We start from the raw sequence: 26006 nt of genomic DNA on the forward strand, positions 1-26006 counted from the left end.
GTTCGAGGGCTTGCAGTTCAGCAAGGGCGTGGTTCCAGGGACGACCGTAGCGGGCATCCAAGTCGGCGAGCGCTCTGGTGTAAGGTGTCGGTGCGGAGGCATGGGCCAGAACCATGTTGTGGGCTCTGGGGTTCCTCACATGCTGAAGGAGAATCGCATATTTGTAGGACTCTGAGCAGGAGTCGTCCAAGAGCGTGTCTAGGCAGATGCGTAGTTCCACATACTGGCTCCTGTCCTCGTCCTTGAAGAAGGGGAACTTGGGTCCCTCCACCTGGGGAAACATCCTGTAGTGGATGATCGGGGCTGGAGTGACGGTCTGGGTGTCCGGCCTGCATGCATTTCGGTTCCCTGGAGGACCTAGGGGTGTGCTACGCTCTTGGTGAATGGCTCCCCTCCCGGGCAGCGACGCTGGCTCCCTCTGGGCCGCGTAGCGGTCGGGTCCCTGGTCCTCTTCCTTCCAGGTGGTCAGCTGGGCCTGTAGTTGGACAGTCATGGCGGGGGTCATGGAGCCATCGGCGGGGGGTTCAGGAGATGGCACTCGAGAGGGCCGTGCGGATGATGCTCTGGAGCTACGGGCCGACGGAGCTCTGCTGATGCACACGTCGCGCATGGTCTGCATCACTTCCGCTATCGTCTCCGCGTGCAGTTGCTCTCTCGCCATCTGCCTCTCCGCCGCGCGTTCCGCCCCCTCCATCTGGATGCGTTCCCTCTCTAACGCCTCCTGGCGCTGTCTCTCCGCCGCACGTTCCCTCTCTAACGCCTCCTGGTGCTGTCTCTCCGCCGCACGTTCCGCTCCGTTCATCTGGAGGCGTTCACGTTCTAGCGCCTCCTGGCGCTGCCTCGCCGCCGCGCGTTCCGCCCCCTCCATCTGGAAGCGTTCACGCTCGAACTGGAGGCGTTCCCGCTCTAACGCCATCTCGGCCTGTTGGCGCATACATTCTGACAGCGCGGCACTACTCCCTCTGGAGTGCAGGCTATCCGCCCCAGAGGCAGAACTGCCCACGGAAACCCTGGACCGGGAGGAAGCCACTGAACGGCAGGAGCTAGGTCTCGAGCGCGCCGTACTGGGAGGCAGATCGTTAAGGCTGAGGCCCTCCCTCTTCCGCCCGCAGGCGCTGTCGGACCGGGCCTCTCCTTCCTGCTCTTCCGTTTCTACGGCAAAACCCTGCTGTTCTGCCATCTCATCCTCGGGCTGGTGCTCTTTGAGGGCTGTCTCGGTGCTAGCCACCCGCGCGCCGGCGGACACCTCGGCCTCTCCGACCACTGTATCCCGTGGAGTGCGCTCCTCACTACCACTCAGTGAGCTTTCGAGCTCAAGCTCATACTCCTGTAACCTCGGAGGCAACCGCGGGACTCTCTGTGGTCGTGGCTCTGGCTCAGGGGGCGGAGAAGGGGGGGTAACTGTCTGGTCTGGTTGGCTGCGCTCAGCCATGCTATCACTACACAACCTATCCGGCTCGAAGGACCAATTGTAACCAGGGAGTAGCTAAAAGGACTGTAGAATTTAGGAAGGGCTGGTTATCTAACTAACTCTGAGCGAAATAGGCAGTGCAGGAGGATACAGGCAGGGGGCGCCAGCAACCCTTTAGACTAGCAGTAATATCGTTAGCATTAGCATTAGCATTAGCATTAGCATTAGCATTAGCATTAGCATTAGCTACCAGACAACGAAACACACAGCAACGGTATCCAATATGAACAAACACATTTATTATACAAATTATATATATATACCTCCCAAATATACTCCCTCCCCGCCGGCCACACACACACTCACTCACTCACTCACAGTACCTGGCCTGGAAAAGGCTTAAAGTCCCGGACTGAGAATGAGCTCGTTGAGGCCTGGGTGGAGCTCACATGTGCGTCGAGTAAGGCAGCAGACAAAGGGGGGGGGGTGACGTAGCAACTCGAAGGGAAAGGGGCTTCTTCGAAGTCCACAACGAGGTTTGAAGGGCTCAGGTCCGGGGGTCCATGGAGGCGACGGCTCTGTCCACGCTTGGGTCTCGCTTGGTCCAACGTTAACAGCCGGCTGCTGGCAAGGCTAGCGAACGGGGACACAGCTAAACGGGCTATCACAGTTGTGAACTCGATAATCACTCTTGGCGTCTTCAGCTTCAGCACGGTGTGCTTGTTACTGACTCCGCCATCTTAGGTCGACTTCTCGTTACTTCTCTCTCGTTACTCTCTCTCGTTCTGATTCTCGTCACACTGACTCACAGAGCACTTCCGTCCCTATATATACACCACCGAACCTAGCATCCGGGTCACGGACACACCCCGGATATACCACGTCATTAAACATATACATAAACATTACAATAACAATACATACACCTTCATAAACGTACAGGAATAGTATAGAAAATAATAAAGGAAATAACAGGGCAAAATAGAGCTGATTTGGGGAAACTAAACTGGCTCTAAATTGTGGGCCTTCATAACAACAATAGTTTATCTTAAAGTGAGGATTTGGCAGGGAATACACACCTGGCCGTTGTGTAGCCCTTTCTTCCCATTCTCATTCCTGCTGGAGGTTTTTCTGGTATCAGAATTCTGGCTGTTCCATGTGGTGAGCTGATTGCAGAACTGGCAGTGCTGGATGACAGAGAAGCACCAACTATTCCCCTGCCTCTTGACCACACAGTCACAACTGCATCTGCCACACTGCTTGAACAACTGCAGCAGGCAATCAATATCCACACACACATTGTGCTGGCTGAGGAAAGTAGACTGTTCATTCACACCGACATCACTTTGAGAGATGGCAGCGCACCTAGGTAAAACACAAGGAAGAGCATAAGAAGGCAGTCCTTCATTTCAATTGACATGAAATGTAAAAAGCTAGGAGCAAACTTAAAGTTAAAGGTGCCATTGGCAGTCACAATGCTAGAAGAAGGAATCTTAAGTTGTTTTTATGTTTACATTTTGTTATTTTATTTTATTATTAACAGTAGAGGAACTGTTACAGAGGGGTAGTGTCGGGTGAAGAGGTGTTTAGGAGGGACAGTCAAGATGTAACCTGAAGAGATGGGTCTTCAGTCTACGGCGGGAGATTAGTAGTAACTCTGCTTGGTAATGCACACTTATATCACAAATTGGCCTATATTGTCAGGTTTGACCACAACATAGTCCGGAATCCCTTATAATACAGGTTGGAAATCCAGCTTGTGAGGATTGTGGTATTTCTAATATTTATCATTCAATTGAATGGGAAAGTGTGTCCAAACTTTTGACTAGTACTGTATATCTTACATTTACATATCGTATTGATATCCATCGCCCTTCTTCTGTATACATCATACTGTAGGCCTACATCGCTCTTCGCCCTTGTTCTGTATATATGATACTGTACATACTGTATATCTTAACTGTACTTATAATATGCATATTGACTTTTATATTCATATTCATTGCACATATATTAATTTTCAAATGAATTTACTTACTCACTTATACTCACTGTAATACCGTATAGGCCTACTGTCATGCACTATGCACATCTATCTGGTTAGAAGCCAAACTGCGTTTCGTTGTCTTAGTACTTAGTACTCTGTCAATGACAATAAAGTTGAATCTAATCTAATCTAATCTAATATTGCTGTTGTGTTTTGCTTCTATATTTATTTTATTATTAGTTATTATTACATTGTTATTACTTATGCATTGTTGAGGACCTAGCTTGCATGTCTTCGGCTGAATTCTATGTAGGCCTGCCCTATATGATAAATGATGCACAAATCAATTAATAAACTTTGATTTGATTTGCGCATGCCTACAGTGGTTAGGTTGTTTGTTTCCTGGTGGACAACGGCTACCATTAGATTTCGAGCCACTCAACCATATTCTAATTATTAAAAAATCGTCCCCACCCGCATCTTTTAGTAGCCTTTTATGTCAGCCGGAATGACATGGTAATGACATGGTAATGACATGGTAATGACATAGTAATGACATGGTAATGACACGGTAATTACATGGTAATGACATGGTAATGACATGGTAATGACATGGTAATGACATGCTAATGACATGCTAATGACGCGTGTTTTACCTGTCTAGTAATAACCAGGCCAGCTCGCAGTCAGTCTTCAGACCTCTCCCATCCCGTACATCTCTCCACTGTGTGAAAGCCGCTCCGAGGTGAACTCTCGTTTTACCCCGAGCTTTATCCAAATCCCTTTTTGACTGTTGACCCACTACACTTCTCTTTTTCTTGGGTTTAGAGACCGACATCCGAGACGTTAAAGTTGAAGCGAAGAAGCTGGTCACTTAATTGCTTGCAGTGTCAGACATTTCTGTCCTGAAGAGGCAGCCCCCACCAGAGAGGGATATGCGAAAAATCCTTAACGCTTCTCCCCTAGAACAAACCTGTGTTTTAGGCCAATCACTCGATTTTAGAAATGACCAAAAATAGCGTTCGTCAATGAAATAACCTATTAAACATAGTAATTTAGAACCATACTGCGCATTAAATATTACATTCTGCACCTTTGACGGTCTTTGCCCAAATTCCTATTCTGACTAGGGTGCAGACGACTAAAAAGAACCGGAACTTCGATTTGGCGAAAACTTCAAAATAAAAGCGCTCTCTGAAAAATATGCATACGTAAATAAAACGTAAAAATGTATATATTAGACAGTTCTTTCCACTGACATTGACGCAGTATAAACAACAGATATTAATTGAAAAAGGAAAAGAGATGTCGGGTCTAAATTCCGCCTGTAGAATATTGATTTGATGCAATCCCACCTGTGGAATGACAGACACCCACACGATTTGAGGAAGGTCCACCCTGTAGAATCAGGTAGGCTTACCGTTTGTGTGTGTGCGTGTATTAGACCAGGGGGGTATTCCATCAACGTCGCTAAAAGACAATTCGGGCTTATTTTAATAAATCCCGCGAGATTTCTTTTTTTTAATCTAGCCTTATTTTGATAAGTCTCGCGATACTTAATATAAGCCTGGATTTTCCTTTAGTTACGTTGATGGAATACCCCCCTGAGCCTGAGGACCAAAATGCAACTAGTCAAAACAAAAAACACGTGACATGCGCTCGTGCTACCTGTAGGCTGTAGTGCATTTCTCTGGACTAAAATAAACCGTTCTACTATCAATCATAATGAGGGAAGACTTTTAGGCAGGCCTATGCATTTATTTAATTAATGTATATAAAATAATTCTCCAATACCACTACTTTGAGTAAAAAGAGTTCTAAGAAAATTCTAAATAAGAATTTAAAAAAAGATACGTCCTCCTGCTGCTGAAAATGAACACATATTGGTGAGAGGGGTTGAGAACCAGACTGCAGTGTTGATGGAGTGATGATGTGTCCAGCTCTTCAAGGGTAAGCCTAGGGTCCTCAATTGCCTCTACTGTGGGTTATATACTACACTCTACTCTATGTAGACTAGGCCCACATACAGTGCTCAGACAATTGGCCGATTAAGATCATATTTCTGTAAAAAGATGTAAAAAGAAAATGGAGAGAACATACTAAAATGTAATTCAAAACCAAATGTAATCATTAAAACATAAGAAAGTGCATGTCATTTGATCTATTTAATCAATACATAGTCTTGTAGTTAGACTTTGACTGTAACAACTTAAAATAAAGTGTATGTAGCGACCCTCGTTGTGTGAATTGGTGACAATAATTTTGGGGGAAAAACAAAACAAACAAAACAAAGTTATCGGAGCATTTTTTTTATTTTATTTTTACAGCTTTGCGTTTATTTGAAGGCAATCCACGGATTTGAGGCACTCTCTCCTCTTTGCACCGTTGTTCCAGAGTCCCCTCCCCGATTTCATTGTGGGGGACAACAATAATGTATCCTTACAGTACAGTAGTAATAATATATAATATAATATGCCATTTAGCTGACGCTTTCATGATCTTACGATTATTCTATAGAAAAGGTACAACCACAGTTCTGTGGACTTCTATGAATGGGAGGATGAAATGCAAGTAGGCCTACTTATTGCCAAATATCTTCACATGAATCCTCACATCCGTATCAGTATTTGTTTATGATCCCCTTAGCAACTGTGATGTAGGCTGTCATGGCATCGTCCTTGGACATTTCTGTAAAAAGACAAACCGTAATACTAAACATTAGACCGTAACAAAATGATCACATACACACTGTGTTTACATCTAATGACTCCTTCGCCCTGCTGGTTCTTGACAACATGTATTTGGCCCGCATTGGTTTCAGTGGAATGTTTTAGTGTTGGTAGCCTGAGCCTCTTTTACTGCTCAACTTTATGGGATATTTAGCAACCCGTCAAGTGAAAGATCCGGAGGACTCATGTCAAACACTGTAGCATTCTAATCAACGGACTAGTGTAGAGTTTAAAGAGTGAAGGTAAGTGTCTTTAAAGGAGGTCCCTCCTTCCATCCCATTATAAAAAGGTAATGGCTTTCTTTCTTTACCTTTCCTAGAATTCCAGGCTTCCCACTTGGCTTTTCCTTTCATGTCCATCATGCCTGGCTTAGCTGGAAAAACAGGAGGGCATAATTTTAAGGGACATCAAAACATACAGGCTACCCCCAAAATTAGCTGCAATATTGTGTAACATTATGTTCTCCCCACATATACCAATGTTGATGTCTCCCACGATGGCTTGCTTATACAGGCCGTACACATCTAACAACTCCTGGTCTGTAGGTCTAGACTTCACATCCTTCACATCCTTAGCTATCTGCTCAAACTCGGCCTGCAGGGAAGGATGAGTGGGGCAATGCAGGGAGATAAAGGGAATGAAAGGGATAAAAGGGCTGGATTGATTCATACAGTGTGCAGTAGCTACATCTAACTGTACTTTTTGGTACAGATTTGTTCTAATTTCCTAGTGTCCAATATGCACAAACATTTAAAACACAAGTTATGTGTGATCCACTTGTACTCATGATATTGAATGAATGAATGAATGAATGATCTTTATTGTCATTGTAACAGGTACAACGGAATTTAAATGCAAACCCTAGGTGCTAACAAACAAACACAGTCCTGAGATAATAAAATAAATAAATAGGGGGATATAAATAGGGGGGGATATAAATAGGGGGATAAGTGATCGGTAGGCATCTGAGAATGTATCTATTATGTGAACTTATATACGTATATACACTATATGCCTATTGCACTATATTGCCTATTCACAGGGGGGTATATAGACAGGGGGGAGTTAGCATGTAACTGTGTACTTTTATAAACATATAAACATATGGACTAGTAAACTTATATACAGTATATAAACCCTAACACATATTGCACGGTTATAGAACATTGTACTATTCCCATGGTTATTGCACAGTAGTTTCTCGTATTGCACAGGGGGGAGGGGGGGGGGTTACAGAGATGATTTTTTGTTTAGTTTTTTCTAGATCTTAGCCGAGTTTAGTGCACTTATGGCCCTGGGGAAGAAACTGAACTTTAGTCCGGGTGGGCATGATACTGAAGCGCCTGCCTGAGCGCAGCCGTATGCTCTGCTCCCCATATGTCAGATACAAATGCACATGTTTGTTTGTATTAATAATGCTGTGGGCATAATACTGCATGTGTCCATATATAGGATTTGAGAACTTCTCAACAATTTACTCTAAACACACAATGGGTGATTATGCTAGCCAGAGCTGTGAATGCCATATTGTGTTCACATGAATAATCTGCTTGACAGGACTCAATCTAGGGCAATTTAGAAGAAAAAAAACGTAATCAACTTAATTAAACTTGTTTTATAACATATAATGTATGATATATGTTTATAATTATATTAACATATCATATATAATTACAATACAATTAGTATAGAGAAAAACGTATTGTTGGTAACATTGATGTGTGTAAACATCCCTTTTGCCTTGCATCTTTCTCATTCACCCGGGGCTTGAGAAATACAGTAGCAGAGGCCCATTCAATGCAGCAACCCACGTTTTAGCGTACAGTGGGCCTTTACATTTGGCATCTCTTATTGCCTGATAATGCTATACTTAACATTAAATACAAAGACAAGATAAGCATTGGACTTGGAAACATGATAGCAACATCTGTGACTAGGATTGTATCTGGATGTTGTATAATATAACTAGTGTTATATTCACTAAACATATACCATCACAAATGGGGTTAGAAACGCTGCAGCCTATTGCGACAGCAGCATATCTCACTGCCCAAAGTGATGCTCGGTAGCAGCACCTGAGACGTGCAAGTGTGAACATTCCGTATACTTCACTATAATATAATATAGTATAGTAGCCTATATAATAATATTATTATTCGCATAACTTAGAGCAGCATTAAAGTAACAATAGATAGGCTATGATACTAAACACAATGCGATTCGTATGTACATGAAGGGAAATCCCACATAATAACACATGCCTATAATCGTTACACTCGTTTAATCGTTGGTTGAGTGTAAACATTACCTGAAGAGACATTTCACTGTATTTTAATATCTCTATATCCTCTCGACAGTGAACGGCTGTTGCAGAGCTCCGCTCCTCGATGGGATAGAGAAAGGCGAGTACAGCTTATTACCGTAATTACCGGTCATGGCCTGGGAGCTTACCGTAATTACCGGTCGTGGCCTGGGAGCGCTGCAAGTGGGTTGGAGAGAGCTGATTGGCTGGTCGGACATCCCGTAGCGACGCAGAGCGTCATTTCATTAGAAGGACGCTGAAGTTCATTCTCGCTTCTAGCGGTTTCATTCGTACGGTGTCGTGTCGTGATCCTATGGTGTCGAAAAAAACACGGTGATAATATAAAATCATCAATACAGTAAAATAAAAAATCAACAGGATAGCCTCCATGTTTTCCTTGAATTTAACGTTTTCAAATAGACCAACACACAGCTTTCTGGATTTAAACATGTATTCTAACTAGCATAAAGCTGATGGGTTAACTTATCATACCAAAAAAACTTTAAATATTCCACCAAATATTTTTAAATAAATAAATAAAAATAGGCCCTGTAACATTCGTCTGTAACATTCGTCTATGCAGGTTGCATTCTATCTTCTCACATGTTGGACATTTCACCTGTCATACCCACTATGTAACAGTGGTGTAAGGTACTCCCCCTGAATAAAATGTGGCAGTAGAATACCTAGCAGTTGTATAACAACGTAAGTAGATTATTATTATTATTATTATTATTATTATTATTATTATTATTATTATTATTATTATAGGTCAGTCATTTTAACCCCTATTTTTATGGTTGTATGTTTTGTGGGGTGCTGTCCTCCTCACTTTGTGGGGCTGGGGAGGATCAGACATGATATCTGTTCTCTGTTTCATTCCTCTCATTTCCCCCACTCACTCCATCTCTGTCCCCCACTCACTCCATCTCTGTCCCCCCACTCACTCCATCTCTGTCTCCTGGCCTTCTTCGTCCTCATTCACAGAGCTGGCCATGCACTCCTAAAACAGAGTCACAAAATGGTCATAGGCAAAGTTAGCAGTGTCTAATGACATTGTTTTCAATCTATGTTTTGATATGGCTATTATTAATAGCCTACTTATTAATTAATAGTTGATTAGGCCTATAATGATACTTGTGAGATGAAACTGACATTGTAACACTTCAGCTTAACATTGTTAGTGTTAACAGAGATGGTGACTGATGAAAGGTGAGATAGACGGGCCAAACCACTTGATTCTGATTCAGGAGTCTGTGGTTCTGATTCAGGAATCTGAAGTTCTGATTTAAACATATGATTTTCTGATTCAGGCGACTGATTGATACTCCTTTGCCATGGAACAGAGAGACAATTGCATTTAATTCCATTTAATAGCTGCAGCATACCAGTCTAAACCTCTATTGGGTTAAGGTTCTACATGGGCTTGCACCTCCTCCACTGAGTCAGTTTATAACTCAGAAGGATAGTAACAGCAGGGCAACAAGGGCAACTACTAGAGGAGACTGTGATGTACCATTTAGACGTAGCAAGTTTGGGCAAACAGTCTTCTCAGTCAGAGCCATCCATTACTGGAATACCCTTCCTACTGATCTACAGTGCAATAGCTTTCTAACTTTTAAACTTAAGGGGTGGCTTAAACTAAACCAAATTTGTGATCATGAAATCATACTAATTTCAGGCACTCCTTGTAAACACTGTTTTTAATTATATTCGTCACTTTGTCATGTATCTGTGTATTATCTCTTTTTGTACTGTATTGCAATGTAATGCATTTTGCTGTGCCTGCTTATCTTGTATTGTCTTGTATTGTCATGTAGTGTATTGCCTGTTGTGTCGCTTTGTTGTGCTTGCTGATGTTTTTAATGACACTACACCATTCATTTTGTAATAGCCTGCTCAGGGACTACAGATGGAAATTAGCTCATGAGCTAAACTCTGGCGCATTTACATTGATGTGGAAACTGATTTGTTGATTAATGTGCACTGTCCCTGGTAAATAAATAAATAAATATTCTTAAATCTTAATTAATCCTAATCCTAATCTCTAAAGTGTGATCCTGACTAGTTGGTTAACACAGGGAAAGTCATATTTTTTTTCTTTCCTTATCACTAGCACGGTGAGCTGCCTAAACGACTACCGCCCGGTGGCACTCACACCAATCATCATGAAGTGCTTCGAGAAACTAGTCCGAGCCCACATAGTCACACGCCTCCCGCCCAACCTGGATCCATACCAGTTCGCCTACAGAGCCCACAGGTCCACAGAGGACGCCATCGCGACGACTCTCCACTCCACTCTATCCCACCTGGAGAGGGGAAACAGCTACGCGAGACTGCTCTTTGTGGACTTCAGCTCTGCCTTCAACACCATCCTTCCAGACAGGCTAGTGACCAAACTACTAGACCTGGGACTATCACACTCTATATGTGCATGGATCAAGGACTTCCTGTCTGACCGCCCCCAGAGGGTGCGGGTGGGCTCCCACACCTCCACAGCCCTCAGACTCAGCACTGGGTCCCCCCAGGGCTGCGTGCTAAGCCCCATCCTCTACAACCTCTACCCCTACGACTTCACCCCCGTCCACCCCAGCAACTCCATCGTAAAGTTTGCAGACGACACCACCGTGGTGGGCTGCATCTCGGGGGGGGGACGAGGCGGCGTACAGGGATGAGGTAGAGCAGCTGAGCAAGCTGTGCAAGGTTAACAACCTGCTGCTGAACCAGTCAAAGACCCAGGAAATCATCGTGGACTTCAGGAGGAAAAAATCTGAGGTCCAGCCCCTGCTCTTCGACGGAGGGAGCGTGGAGAGAGTCTCAACCCTCCGATTCCTGGGGGTGCACATACAGGATGACCTGTCCTGGAAGAACAACACAGCAGCCATCATCAAGAAGGCACAACAGCGGCTCTTCTTCCTGAGAGTCCTCAGGAAAGACCACATCGGACAGGAGATGCTGGTGGCCTTCTACCGCTGCGCAGTGGAGAGCATCCTCACCTACTGCATCTGCATCTGGTTCTCCAGCTGCACAGCCGCAGAGAGGAATGCGCTAGAGAGTCGTGAGATCGGCCCAGAAGATCACCGGCGCCCCCCCCCCCTCTCTGGAAGAGCTGTACAACACACGCTGCCTCAGGAAGGCCTCCAAGATCTCCAGAGACCCATCCCACCCTGGGTACGAACACTTTGCTCGGCTGCCCTCGAACAGGCGGTTCAGGACCATGTTCGCAAGGACAAACAGACTGAAGCTCAGCTTCTACCCCAGGGCCATTCAGGCCCTGAACACAGCAAAGACCTAGGTTCTAGGCCCTGGACAATCTAGACAAATTGATGGCAGCTACTAGATTGTCATTCATTCATTCACTAAGCAAGTTCCATTTACAGACCTGCCACTATGTTTATCATGGCATGTTGCATAGTTCAAACGATCCTGTGTATATATACCAAAAGATCCAGAATACACAGGATCGTTTGAACTATGCAACATTCCATGATATATATATATATTGGTCTATATCATGCGCAGCAGTCGTCCTAGTTAAATAATTAGAATCGCAAAGGAAGATGGGATCTTTAGCTATTTAATCGATTGTGTGTTGGAAGCACAGGAAACAGCTGAACACAGGCTGTGTTCGAAATGGCATACTAGCATACTGCATACTAGCATACTCAATTAGTATACTGCTTACTACATTCATAATAAGTATGCCAATACCAGCCGACCGAAAATATAGTATACATTTCTTTGATACTCAAATTTCACATAATCTACAGTGTGAACGCACTGCATACTCAAAATCTACGTCATATCGAGTATGAGTAGTATGCTAGTATGCCATTTCGAACACAGCCACAGCCATGTTTAGTTCGAGTCGACCAGCCCACTGATACTACTTCCGGTCCGTCGCAGCACATACCGGTGTTCACCACGCTGTGTTCCGTCCTCGTTTGTCTCCGAAATGCGTCTTTAGCTTCTTATATATGCCGCTGAGTCGTTTTGTCTGTGCCAACTATCAAGTTAGTTAGTAAAAAAGACAACAGTGACAATTTGAGGTAAAGAACCGACGACTGATACATGAGAAACATTATAATAATATATGGTTACTAGCTAACTAGCTGGTTCGTTATGCTAAGTATCACCTTCATGAACGAGCGTATGCTGAACATGTATGTTTTCTTTTTACATATTTCATTGCCTTTACATATTGTATTTTATTGTAAGGCCAATGGTATTTGTTGTGCAATAGTTCAAGTGTAATAGTACTTGAATGTACGTTTTTAATTTGTATTTCTATGAATTGTATTGTGTCTCACAACTCCATGTGAGTGGTCCTCAACTTTTTAATGCACCTTTTGTTGCTGTTTTTTATACCATACCTGTTTGTTGAGGAGTGACACATAAATAAAGATATATCTATCTATCTATCATGTATCATATTCAATAATTATATCTTGTCTTAACTTCAGGGTAATCATGGCCACTCCTCCTGTCAAGATGACCAAGAAGGAGCGAAAAAAACAGATCCCTGCTAAGACATCCCTCAACTCCCCCTACAACCCGCAATGGATGCCACTGCCCCAAGAGGACATGCACTACATCCTGGACACGCTGAAGAACAAAATCACTACAATTGGCCTTGTGAAGATAGAGGCGAGAGGAGAGTTTCGACCATGGGGGAAAAACAGATATAAGAAAACAACTGAAAAAGATGACTCGGTCACTGAGCTCCCACAGGAGGTACCCGTACCCCCACAAGTACCCGTAGTACCCCATGACACTCAAGTGCCACGTCTTCCCAATGGATGGACGGACCTAGCAGCCAGGAGGCAGCTGGCCATCGGCATCAACGAAGTCACCAAGGCTCTGGAGAGGAACCAACTCTGTTTGATGCTCGTGTGTAAGTCAGTGAAACCGCCACACATGATCAACCACCTTATCAACCTGAGCCGAACGAGGAATGTGCCCGCTTGTCAGGTCCCACGGTTGAGCGAGAGTTTGTCAGAACCCCTGGGTTTGAAGTGCGTCCTGGCGCTGGGATTCAGGCGCGGGACGGACGGGCAGGTGGCTGGCACGTTTTCCGATACAGTGAATGCTATTATTCCTAGAGTTCCCTCGCTCGATATTGACCACATTATGACCATGGAGGGGTCAGAAGAGACGGAGGGGCCAGTAGAGACGGAGGGGCCACTAGACTCTACTGTAGAGACGGAGGGGCCACTAGACTCTACTGTAGAGACGGAGGGGCCAGTAGAGACGGAGGGGCCACTAGACTCTACTGTAGAGACGGAGGGGCCACTAGACTCTACTGTAGAGACGGAGGGGCCAGTAGAGGCGGAGAAGATGAGGGGTCAGAAACGGAAAATTGAAGAATTGATGTCTCTCGAGATAACGAACGTCAGCTGCGCTCTTCTGCCTCTCAAAGTGAAAAGAATCATCCCCAACCCCTCCAAGAAACGAAAACCCAAAATTAAGAAAAAGTAGAGGCTGAATATCATGTTATGTTCCCTTATTATACATATTGTTTTATTTTATATTTGGTCTAGTGATCTGCAGATGCTGAGAAAAGACATCACTCAGTAGAGAATTTATCAAGAGTAACGTTGACACAGAAAGTATGTCCCTTACTGCAGTTTTTCCCCTTGGTGTAAACAGCCTGGCATACTTCTGCCCCCTGCATAGAAAAACCTGGCTGCTATGTTTTCAGTGTCATGTTGATAAAGAAGACAGTGTACTTTAATGCATCTTTTTAAAGTTTGGATGAGTTTATTCAATCAAATATCCATGCTGGTATAGCTTAAGTGTGTGTTTGAAACAGATATTCAGTATTTGGATGAGAGGTCATGCCTTAACGGTGCTGGTACGGGCTCCTCGGTTCTTTTACAGCCTGCGATGGACTTCAATAAAAATATTGTTCTTCAGTTAGAGAAAGCTGCATGTCATTTCAAAACGACACATTGTTGATATTAAAAAACAAAAAAAAACATATCTTAAATAAGGCAAGTACTTTGGGTGCTCTGACCATGGGTAGTAGCCAGTCACAGCAATCTGAGGGGCATCAGCACTTCATCAAAACTGCCTCATTCTGAAGTTAAAACAACAAATCAAGAATACATCCATGGAAGGATCAACACACACAAGGTGCCCATGTGACAATTCTGAATAGCAGGGTTAAATTGAATTAAGGGCTCAGTTCCGGTGACATACTAATATCAAATTTCTTGTATTCAGTGATGTGTTTGCATGAATGCAGTTTCCAAATATATATATTTACATTCCTTAAACCAATGAGCAGGAGTGCACACTTTGGGAAGAGAATTGGATCACAGCCATTGCCTGGCTGGGATCAGCGTGGACCCCAGACACTTTCACAGAGCAACATCTTTAACACGTATATAATATAAACACTAATAGCAGTAAACTCCCCATGGTGGAGAAGTATGAAAAAAAAAACATTTTACCAGCACATAACTGTAACTGCTGGCTATGTGAGCCCTCAACAGAAAATGTGATGCTAACAACAAATAGCGGCATAGACAGCACAACATAGGTTGCTTCATCTGCACATGATTGTTTTACATAAATATTCCTTGTGCTGGATGATCTAACAAGAAAGAAGCTGCCCCAATACTATAACCCAATGTCCTTTAAAAGAGTTCCTGTTTGATTTGAAGGGTTTAGCAAATACTGAAGGACAACAGGAATAATGTCATAAGACATTTAACATAAAACCACAATTCTAAATATCAGAATTGTGTGGAAAAAGAAAGGGGGAAATTCTTAGAGAATGTTTTCTGTTGGCTGCACCAACACTAGACAAAAAACCTAACATTTTTAAACTAGGGAAAATTCCATCTTGCCTTTTCAGACACACACATACTGTACAGTATCATCCAAAAACCTAAAGCACACAAAACAAACAAAGTCAATAAAAATGCACCTGGGAATTAATGAGCCTTTTGCTCAATTAGGAACTTAAGAATTGTGCTTCAAAAATGCAATACATTCTTCCTCAAAAAGTCCATAAAACCCACTCCTTCCAAACCGTCCATTGGAACACCAAAGTCATGACATCTACGCCAGGTCTGAAGAAAATACTTTGGATCTTTCCTCCGACCCCAGAACCCACACTACATGAATAAATATCTGGCATTGAATGTACAAGGTACTACATTTCTGCTTTCTCAAACACACACATTTACCAATGCACCTTTTGGAGTACAAAAAAAAAACATTTTGGATGAGTCTTCTCTTGAAAACATCCTTCTCTTAATTTATATATATATTTACTCATATATAAATTCCTGTTCCTGTGTGTGCATGGTTGTATTAGTATGTGTGTGTCTATGTGCATGCGTCATTGTATGTCAGTCAGTCAGTCAGTGTGTATGTTTTTAAAAAAAAGAATGTGTATGTGTGAGGAGCACTGTATGAGAGTCTCTCAAACAGAGCATGAATTCACATTCAGGATGTTGATGATTAAAGAGTATTCACTTCCAGGAGAGTAGAGAGAATGTTCTTGATGACACAAACGTGAGCTAGGAGAGCTGCTCAAAGTGAAGCACGCTTCCCAGTCACTTTGATTGACTATTGTTGTAGTTGTCTTCATGTAGTTTGAAACTACCTGTGTGTCCAGGTAGTGAGAGGTCAGAGTTGACCTCTCGATTAGTGTGTGGCAGGGCCTGGACAGACTGATTACTGTAGTACTAGGCCAACCTGAAACAGAAATAGACCGTGGTCTTGAGAACAGCTTGTAACATGGTATACATGGTATATGGATACATTAATCAAAGGAACACGCACACGTGTGTACACACACACACACACGCACACACTACTATTTGTACTGACCTTGTCTGGATCCATGGGAGGGCATTTCCAGTTGTAGAGGTAATACTGCAGGTTCCCATCTCCGATGCCAAACTTCAGCTTCTCCAGAAACACTTTATTCTCCATCAAATCCAAGGCATTGAACACATCAAAGCCTTTCTGTTGAATCCACAGAATAAAAGTAGGATTCAGACTTCAGTCTGTTAGTCATACATATTCATCTAAAGCAGCAAGTTACCCTCAAGTTAACCAGCAAACCACCATAATTAGTATAACATACACAAGCTGTGCAAGGATACTGGGGGTCATGTTGCACTGGTTGGCTTTTAATGGTGGTATGGGATAATTGTGTGGCATGCTAGAAGTGTTCGGAGGTATGTGACTTGCAATGGCACTTTTTGTAGATGAATGTGTATGGTGGAGGGGGGGCTGCATGTGTTATTGTACCAGTTTGGCCAGTATCAGTGCGTCGTTCTGCAGGTCCAGTAGAGGAGTGTGTGTGTGAACGCTGTAGAAGGAGTAAGCTGCCTTCAGGCTCCTATGGAGAGGGTGGTGCATCACTGTGGAGGGCAGGGTGTAGAAACTAGTGAAGTCTGTCAGCACGCCACCGGCGCCCTAAGGAGACGGAGAAAAACACAGATTCATCAAACACGGATCAATCGAAAAATGTACAGCAGACAATGACTGAGAAATACCCACTGACTGATGGTGGTTACCTCCACTACGAATGTGTCTATGATGTTTTCCTGAGGCAGGAACCAATGTGTCACTTCCTCCTCTCCCATAGAGGGCGCCAGCTGGAAACGCTTCAGATGCGCCTCTAGCAGCTCGGTAACCTGACGCACGTCACGCCTCTCCATGGGCCGCAAGCCAGGTGTTCTGGTGCTCTTCAGAGGTAGAGAGAGGGATGATTATACTGCATGCACACGCACACACACACACACACACACACAAATATACAACTCTTAACATTAACCGTGTACACTGATTTTCCAGTAAGACAGACACTCGTCTTTTTCAGCTACCGACAACCCTTTACTTTCACCATCTTTTGAACAAAACTAGGACTCACTGGAGCTTTCTGCAAATAGAAAATTAAGTGACATGTGTTCGCTTAAAAACAGGGAAGTAGGGGCGCTTAGGTGGCGTAGCGGGTTAAGCGCTGACCATGTAACCGCAGGGTCCCCGGTTCGATTCCGGCCGGGGACATATCCTGCATGTCATCCCTCCTCTCTCTCTCACCCATCCTTCCTGTCTCAATCTTCACTATAACTGTCAATAAAAATGAAAAATATGAGTGGGACTGCCCCACTCAGAAAAACAAAACAGGGAAGTAGAGAGGCCTATTCCTTTGAATGATGTCAGATAGGTCATTACATTACATTGAGAGATTGTGTGTGTGTGTGTGTGTGTGTGTGTGTGTGTGGTGTTTACATCTGGTAGTCTGTAGAGTTTCATGGTCCTCTGCAGGGTCATGTTTCTGCTCAGGTGGGAGAACTTCACTTCCACAAGCTTCCTGGGGTTCAGAGAACGGTGCCAGTACCTATGACACAAACACACACACACACACACACACACAAACAGAGACTTATCTTTAAACCCCAACAGACACACAACAAAAGTTACATTTCTAACAAGTCGGCAACCAATCAAAATGTTCCCTTTTATTCTGAAAAACTTTAATAAATGTCATCAGCTGCTGTCACATATGATTGCAGAGTCTATCAAGGGGCCTGAGAGGCTGCCACAGGGGGACATAGTGTGTACCTGCATGTAGACACAGGTTTGGGCAGTACCACTCCTGCTGTGTAGACGGCCTGGTATATCCCCTCCAAGTTAACCCTCCGTGTTATCTCTCTGATCAAAACCGGAGCGACACGCTTTGAACGCAGCTTCTTGTGAACACACAGGAAGTTGATCTCTACCATCCTCTTTAACCTGGGGGGAGAGGAGTGAAGTAAGGTTGATATGTGTGTGACTGGACAGTAACCTATATCAAGCTCAGCAGCAACAATAGCATGTTCTTGTCCTGATAGTTTTGTTCATGTGTTTATGTGAAGAGGGCTGGACGTGTCGTAGCGAAGGCTGTACGTGAGGTGTTGCGTCTGTAACTCACGTGTCATAGATGTGTATATCCGCAGGAATGGCACTGATGAATCCAACCAGCTTCTTATTTGAAGAAACCCTCACTCCACAATGCCACTGTGGTAACCAACCGGGAGGACGCAACGCCCTGAGAGAGGGAAAGAGGGACAGAGGTAGAGAGAGAGAGAGAGACGGAGGTAGAGAGAGAGGGTGCGAAAACAGAGGGAGACAGACGGTTATCCAAGGCCATATACAGGTACAGTCAAAACAGGCAAACGTGTAGTCTTCTTACCATTTGAGAAAGTTGGGCGAATAATCAAATCTGAACATGTTGTCATCATCCTCCACGTAGTTCTCATTCAACAATGTGTACAGCTCCTTCAGCTGAGAAATAGACAGCAAAACAGTGTATTAAAAACAAGGTCTTCTATGTGTGAAACTGCATCCACTTATAGAGAAACACACACACACACACACACACACACACACACACACACACACCACGTCTGCATTGCTGAGGTCCAGAGTGTCCCACATGAAGCCCTGAGGTAGGGAGTAGGGTTCCATTCTGATGTTCTCCTTGTCTCCTTCGATTGGCCCATGGCTGGTGACCACCTCATCTGTATCAACAGAACAAGCCAATAACAATCAGAGAGAACTGGGGATCTTCCAGTCAGAGCATCAGGAAATGCTTTCACTCAGCCCCAGAGGAGAGGTTACTGTGGTCTGCTGCTGTGTGAGGATAGCCATCAATAATCCTCTTCATTTAGTTTGATAGAATGGACATATCTAAGCCACGCCCCCTTTGAAAACTTGGACAAACAAACAATGCTTCACTGACAGTGACTGACTGACCGACCGTGAATGAATGACATTCAATGACTTACAATGGCGGAAGTTTCTGATTTACCACAGCAAGTAATAGATATTAGCTAGATATTAGCGAGTTGTTTGTCCGAGTTTTCTGCCTGTCGTGACTTTTGCTGTGATATGATTGGACAATTTCTATTTTGGGGCGTGGCTTAGCGATTGGTCCATTGCCTGTGTGCATAGATCAGTATAAACGATTGCTTAAAACAGACCAACTTTCCACGCCACCTATCATGCATCCAGCTTGATTACATTAGCTGAACTAGATGTGAGTGTTTGTGTGGGTTCCTCTTCCCACTCTTAAAGCCTGCGTCTGATTTTACACCATTTTCCCTGAAGTGAGCACTTGTACACCCTCCTTCATCGATTTTAAAAAGATAAGATTGGTGTAACAGCCTAATGCGTACATCAATCCTATGCTTTGAAATCCATGTGGGGTAGCGCACTAGTGCACACTTAAGGGAAAAGGTTGTAGAATGGGGAAGCAGGGTTAGTTTGGAGACAAGCTGTATGAGTCTGTAGTTGACTGACTATATATACAGTATGTGTTTTTCCACTCACTTAGCTTGGGTACAGGCTGTGTGTCCCAGAACTGGTACTTGTGTTTGGATGCCTCGTCAATGCTCTTGGCTGGACCCTGGCAGGACAGCAGCTCCATAGCCCTTTGGATGTCTTGCAGCTTCTGCATTGGCAGACCTGGGTTCTTCATGAGATAAAGAGAGTTAAAACACACACACACACACACACACACACAAACAGAGATTCTGTCATTACTAGGGCCAGGGGGATACGCAGGAGAGGAAGGGTCAGACGACCACAACAAGTACACCCGCTCGCTCATTTCAAGCCTGCAAACTGCGACACTTTAAATGAATGTGCAATAACACTATGTGCAATATGACAACCCTAGTCGTCTTATCTGTACAGTATAGTATAGTGGATAGTGTACATAGCCTTTATTTATGTAAACCAGCTCCTTTCCCTTCTTGTTTTTTTAGTTTTTTTTCTTTCTTTCCTAGCACCAGGGGAGCCACCCCTCCCAAATTTCGTTGTTTGGTACCTGTACTGTAGCAATGACAATAAAGACCATTCATTCATTCATTCATTCATTCACTGCATGGTCAGATCTGGGTTCCAGTGAGAAAAGAGGAGAGTGATAGAAAGCTCACACCCATAATACACATGGCCAGACAACACTAGTACTATGCACATGGCTCGAGCGTGTCATGCATCCAGTTGAGATAAGTCACCTTTATCTCCTGAGAGTCAGAGGCGGAGTCAGACTTGGCTCCTCCTGAACTGGGCTTCTCTTTCTTCCTTTTCTGTTTCTTCTTCTTCTTCTTGGCCCCTAAATCTCCCCCTGGACTCCTAATAGGCAAGGACATACATTTACAGACAGACAGACAGACAGACAAGACAGACAGACAGAGTGATCAAGGCTGGAACATGATAATATAATCCTATGATTTTCCCGCACAAGCGAGCAATATCGTTGGCAGCTAAACCCCACAACACAGACAGGCAACTCCTCCAGCTCGTTTAGCATCAATGACTTCTAAAATAACTAAAGCAAGCTAACTGTTAGCTAGCGTCTCATTCATTCATTCAAACGGGTTAGGGCTAGTTGTCATTTCAATTTCAATCAGAGCTAGCTCATGTTGGAACTGATCGCGGTATTTCGAGTGATCATATCTGGAACAATATTATAATCGTGACCCACAATCATTGCATTGATGCATTCTGCAGAGGGGTGCAGCCAGCGCACGAGCTTGGGGGAATCAGCACGATCTGGTCTTTGTATCACAGCCAGGGCTAGCTTTAGACATGGGGCTAGCTCACTGGCCTTGGCTGTGTTTGCATGTCTCTGTGATCCCCGAGACAGAACCACACTGCTAACAGAGGCTATGCATGCTCTCTCTCTCACCCTTGCATGTGTTCATTCTCCTCCTCGTTGTCCCCGTCGATCCCGCAGGTGTCCTGGTCGTCCAGCTCCAGGCTCTGCTGGCTGGCTGCGGATTCGCTGTCCTCCGCCATCACGGATGGATGGGGAAAAATTGTGGAGAAATAATTGTACCGCTTAGCTTAGCTGCCGTATGTATGATACAGACAGGAGGAGACAGACAGGGAGGGAGGGTGGGATGGAAAAAAAAACAAAGGAGATAAAGGATGGAAACAGCGCCATCAAGTGGCCGTGTTCTTCAATGCATCCATCCCCCAAATCGTGAGCTTAGAATTATAAGGTTCTATCTCCGTTTAGGGTAGTTCAGAGATATTGAGCGTCAAAGTTTTTACATTCCATTATGTATTGTGAGATGGAACCTTTGTATTTTATGAATTACTAACTCAAAAATGTAAACATTTTAAAAATAACACCACACAGGCATTAATAAACACCTAATGGATCAGATTATGTAAAAAACTACATTTTGACAAAAATGGAGATAGAACCTTATATATATATATATATATATATATATATATATATATATAATTCTAACGTCACGAAATACCGTAATCGCCTCGGTAGAAGTGAGGAAGAAGAACGATAGAAAGCACTGTGAACTACCTCGTTCATTATTTCAGAATGTAATGAATGGACTTTACTGGAACCTAATACTTGTCGTATGTCGTTGAACTCAATAAGTGAATAAGAGCTCACACATAATCAGGGACACGGGTCCTCCTCCTGTTTGATGATGTTTATCGTGTGTTACTTGCACCTGCCCATGTGTAGAGAGACAGGTTATATCAGACTTAATCATCAGATGGTCACAGTGAATAAAAATGTGAATGCTGAAAATGAGAACACAAGACCCGTTTGTTTGTTTGCTTGATTGTGCCCTTTCTTCTGTTCAAGAATGTACACCACACACAAGTGCTGTTTGGATCTTTATTCTGAATAATAAGCGTCAATTATAATACAAAGCAACCTGTTAAGACATTCAGAGTGGAGTGTACAGTCAAATAAAAGTACTCACCCAAAGTGGTTACTATGGTAAAGAGAGAGGATAGGATGTCATTCACAACACAAGTGCACACATCAACATTTAAGTCTAGACCGAGGAAAGTGAAACTATACACACTGTGATATATGCCTATGGGAAGTCATATGCTGTCATTTGCAAGTGCACACAGACTTACACGCACATATAACTTGCCTCAAATGTTTCCTTACATGACCACTCAGCACAGGTTTGCTAAAATAAAAATAAAAACATACTCTCAAGGCAGACAAACAGAGAGGCAGAATGCACAAGTGGAACCTGCAGCTTATTGTCTTCACATACAATCTACCTATTGCCACACAGCCTCCACCTTGAGGACTGAGGAGGAAGGAGGAGAGAGGTTACTGCATGCTGTCTGCCCCAGGCGGGGGGACAAGAGGGGAGAGGTACAGAGAAGATAGGGTGGCGAGAAATAAATTAAGGTTAACTGATCACTGATCTATTAGTCAACTTGTTCAAAGGCACTTGGAACATGAGGAAGTAAATTGTAGTGGTAAAAGAAAAACAACAGAAAGCAGTTTGGTTTCACATAAAGGTGTGTGTGTGTGTGTGTGTGTGTGTGTGTGTGTGTGTGTGAGTGTGTGTGTGTGTGTGTGTGTGTGTGTGTGTGTGAGTGTGTGTGTGTGTGTGTGTGTGTGTGTGTGTGAGAGTGTGTGTGAGTGTGTGTGTGTGTGTGTGTGTGTGTGTGTGAGTGTGTGTGTGTGTGTGTGTGTGTGTGTGTGTGTGTGTGTGTGAGTGTGTGTGTGTGTGTGTGTGCGTGCGTGCGTGCGTGTGTGTGTGTGTGTGTGTGTGTGTGTGTGTGTGTGAGTGTGTGTGTGTGTGTGTGTGTGTGTGTGTGTGTGTGTGCGTGCGTGTGTGTGTGTGTGTGTGTGCTTAAGTCAAAAGTGGGCGGAGCTTAAGTCAAAGTGGGCGGAGCTTAAATCAAAGTGGGAGGAGCTTAAGTCAAAGTGGGCGGAGCTTAAGTCAAAGCGGGAGGAGCTTAAGTCAAAGTGGGCGGAGCTTAAATCAAAGTGGGAGGAGCTTAAGTCAAAGTGGGCGGAGCTTAAGTCAAAGCGGGAGGAGCTTAAGTCAAAGTGGGCGGAGCTTAAATCAAAGTGGGAGGAGCTTAAGTCAAAGTGGGCGGAGCTTAAGTCAAAGTGGGCGGAGCTTAAATCAAAGTGGGAGGAGCTTAAATCAAAGTGGGAGGAGCTTAAATCAAAGTGGGCGGAGCTTAAATCAAAGTGGGAGGAGAGTGGGAGGAGCTTAAGTCAAAGTGGGAGGAGCTTAAGTCAAAGTGGGCGGAGCTTAAATCAAAGTGGGAGGAGCTTAAGTCAAAGTGGGCGGAGCTTAAATCAAAGTGGGAGGAGCTTAAATCAAAGTGGGAGGAGCTTAAATCAAAGTGGGAGGAGCTTAAATCAAAGTGGGAGGAGCTTAAATCAAAGTGGGAGGAGCTTAAGTCAAAGTGGGCGGAGCTTAAGTCAAAGTGGGCGGAGCTTAAATCAAAGTGGGCGGAGCTTAAATCAAAGTGGGAGGAGCTTAAGTCAAAGTGGGCGGAGCTTAAGTCAAAGTGGGCGGAGCTTAAATCAAAGTGGGAGGAGCTTAAGTCAAAGTGGGAGGAGCTTAAATCAAAGTGGGAGGAGCTTAAATCAAAGTGGGAGGAGCATAAATCAAAGTGGGAGGAGCTTAAGTCAAAGTGGGCGGAGCTTAAGTCAAAGTGGGCGGAGCTTAAGTCAAAGTGGGCGGAGCTTAAATCAAAGTGGGAGGAGCTTAAGTCAAAGTGGGCGGAGCTTAAGTCAAAGCGGGAGGAGCTTAAATCAAAGTGGGAGGAGCTTAAATCAAAGTGGGAGGAGCTTAAATCAAAGTGGGAGGAGCTTAAATCAAAGTGGGAGGAGCATAAATCAAAGTGGGAGGAGCTTAAGTCAAAGTGGGCGGAGCTTAAGTCAAAGTGGGCGGAGCTTAAGTCAAAGTGGGCGGAGCTTAAATCAAAGTGGGAGGAGCTTAAGTCAAAGTGGGCGGAGCTTAAGTCAAAGCGGGAGGAGCTTAAGTCAAAGTGGGCGGAGCTTAAATCAAAGTGGGAGGAGCTTAAGTCAAAGTGGGCGGAGCTTAAGTCAAAGTGGGCGGAGCTTAAATCAAAGTGGGAGGAGCTTAAATCAAAGTGGGAGGAGCTTAAATCAAAGTGGGCGGAGCTTAAATCAAAGTGGGAGGAGAGTGGGAGGAGCTTAAGTCAAAGTGGGAGATTCTTAAGTCAAAGTGGGCGGAGCTTAAATCAAAGTGGGAGGAGCTTAAGTCAAAGTGGGCGGAGCTTAAATCAAAGTGGGAGGAGCTTAAATCAAAGTGGGAGGAGCTTAAATCAAAGTGGGAGGAGCTTAAATCAAAGTGGGAGGAGCTTAAGTGGGCGGAGCTTAAGTCAAAGTGGGCGGAGCTTACATCAAAGTGGGCGGAGCTTAAATCAAAGTGGGAGGAGCTTAAGTCAAAGTGGGCGGAGCTTAAGTCAAAGTGGGCGGAGCTTAAATCAAAGTGGGAGGAGCTTAAGTCAAAGTGGGAGGAGCTTAAGTCAAAGTGGGAGGAGCTTAAGTCAAAGTGGGAGGAGCTTAAGTCAAAGTGGGAGGAGCTTAAGTCAAAGTGGGAGGAGCTTAAGTCAAAGTGGGAGGAGCTTAAATCAAAGTGGGCGGAGCTTAAGTCAAAGTGGGCGGAGCTTAAATCAAAGTGGGAGGAGCTTAAGTCAAAGTGGGAGGAGCTTAAATCAAAGTGGGAGGAGCTTAAGTCAAAGTGGGAGGAGCTTAAATCAAAGTGGGAGGAGCTTAAGTCAAAGTGGGAGGAGCTTAAGTCAAAGTGGGAGGAGCTTAAGTCAAAGTGGGAGGAGCTTAAGTCAAAGTGGGAGGAGCTTAAATCAAAGTGGGAGGCGCTTAAGTCAAAGTGGGAGGAGCTTAAATCAAAGTGGGCGGAGCTTAAGTCAAAGTGGGCGGAGCTTAAATCAAAGTGGGAGGAGCTTACGTCAAAGTGGGAGGAGCTTAAATCAAAGTGGGCGGAGCTTAAATCAAAGTGGGAGGAGCTTAAGTCAAAGTGGGCGGAGCCTAATTCAAAGTGGGAGGAGCTTAAATCAAAGTGGGCGGAGCTTAAATCAAAGTGGGAGGAGCTTAAATCAAAGTGGGAGGAGCTTAAGTCAAAGTGGGCGGAGCTTAAATCAAAGTGGGAGGAGCTTAAGTCAAAGTGGGAGGAGCTTAAGTCAAAGTGGGAGGAGCTTAAAGCAAAGTGGGAGGAGCTTAAGTCAAAGTGGGCGGAGCTTAAGTCAAAGTGGGAGGAGCTTAAATCAAAGTGGGAGGAGCTTAAATCAAAGTGGGAGGAGCTTAAGTCAAAGTGGGAGGAGCTTAAGTCAAAGTGGGAGGAGCTTAAATCAAAGTGGGAGGAGCTTAAGTCAAAGTGGGAGGAGCTTAAATCAAAGTGGGAGGAGCTTAAATCAAAGTGGGCGGAGCTTAAGTCAAAGTGGGAGGAGCTTAAGTCAAAGTGGGAGGAGCTTAAATCAAAGTGGGAGGAGCTTAAGTCAAAGTGGGAGGAGCTTAAATCAAAGTGGGCGGAGCTTAAGTCAAAGTGGGCGGAGCTTAAATCAAAGTGAAGCATGAATCTCATTAACATACAGCTCATTAACATACAGCTCATTAACATACACACACAGACACACGTATACACACACAGAGACACACACACAGCTAATTAACATACAGCTCATTAACATACAGCTCATTAGCATGAATCTCATTAACATGAAGCTCATTAACATACAGCTCATAAACATATACACACACGTATACACACA

At 44.2% G+C, this 26006-nt stretch overlaps 3 protein-coding genes across 3 annotated transcripts; 1 reads left to right on the forward strand and 2 right to left on the reverse strand.

The window, feature by feature from the left end:
- Positions 1-6018: 6018 nt before the first annotated feature.
- acbd7 (acyl-CoA binding domain containing 7) lies at positions 6019-6796 on the reverse strand (the record flags this gene model as incomplete). The annotated part of the gene is made up of 3 exons (XM_080540596.1): positions 6019-6086; positions 6438-6500; positions 6604-6796. 3 exons carry the CDS (start codon positions 6794-6796, stop codon positions 6019-6021), a joined length of 324 nt encoding a protein of 107 aa, XP_080396722.1.
- A 5574-nt stretch (positions 6797-12370) lies between these two features.
- rpp38 (ribonuclease P/MRP 38 subunit) lies at positions 12371-14342 on the forward strand. Its single transcript, XM_080540597.1, has 2 exons — positions 12371-12478; positions 12893-14342. Exon 2 carries the CDS (start codon positions 12900-12902, stop codon positions 13905-13907), a length of 1008 nt encoding a protein of 335 aa, XP_080396723.1. The 5' UTR covers positions 12371-12478; positions 12893-12899; the 3' UTR covers positions 13908-14342.
- Positions 14343-15312: 970 nt separating this feature from the next.
- Positions 15313-21242, reverse strand: nmt2 (N-myristoyltransferase 2; the record flags this gene model as incomplete). The annotated part of the gene is made up of 12 exons (XM_080540598.1): positions 15313-15324; positions 16275-16412; positions 16701-16868; positions 16970-17140; positions 17688-17796; positions 18021-18191; positions 18370-18486; positions 18631-18722; positions 18840-18958; positions 19770-19911; positions 20459-20576; positions 21133-21242. The coding sequence occupies 12 exons, from the start codon at positions 21240-21242 to the stop codon at positions 15313-15315; spliced, it is 1467 nt and encodes a 488-aa protein (XP_080396724.1).
- Between the last annotated feature and the right edge of the window lie 4764 nt (positions 21243-26006).

The sequence above is a fragment of the Nansenia antarctica genome (assembly GCF_963989245.1).
Source record: "Nansenia antarctica genome assembly, chromosome: 10".
NCBI classification, from domain to species: domain Eukaryota; kingdom Metazoa; phylum Chordata; class Actinopteri; order Argentiniformes; family Microstomatidae; genus Nansenia; species Nansenia antarctica.

What these genes read in the sequence shown, in the direction of transcription:
- rpp38 (XM_080540597.1), top strand. Translation starts at nt 12,900, where the DNA reads ATGGCCACTCCTCCTGTCAAGATGACCAAGAAGGAGCGAAAAAAACAG.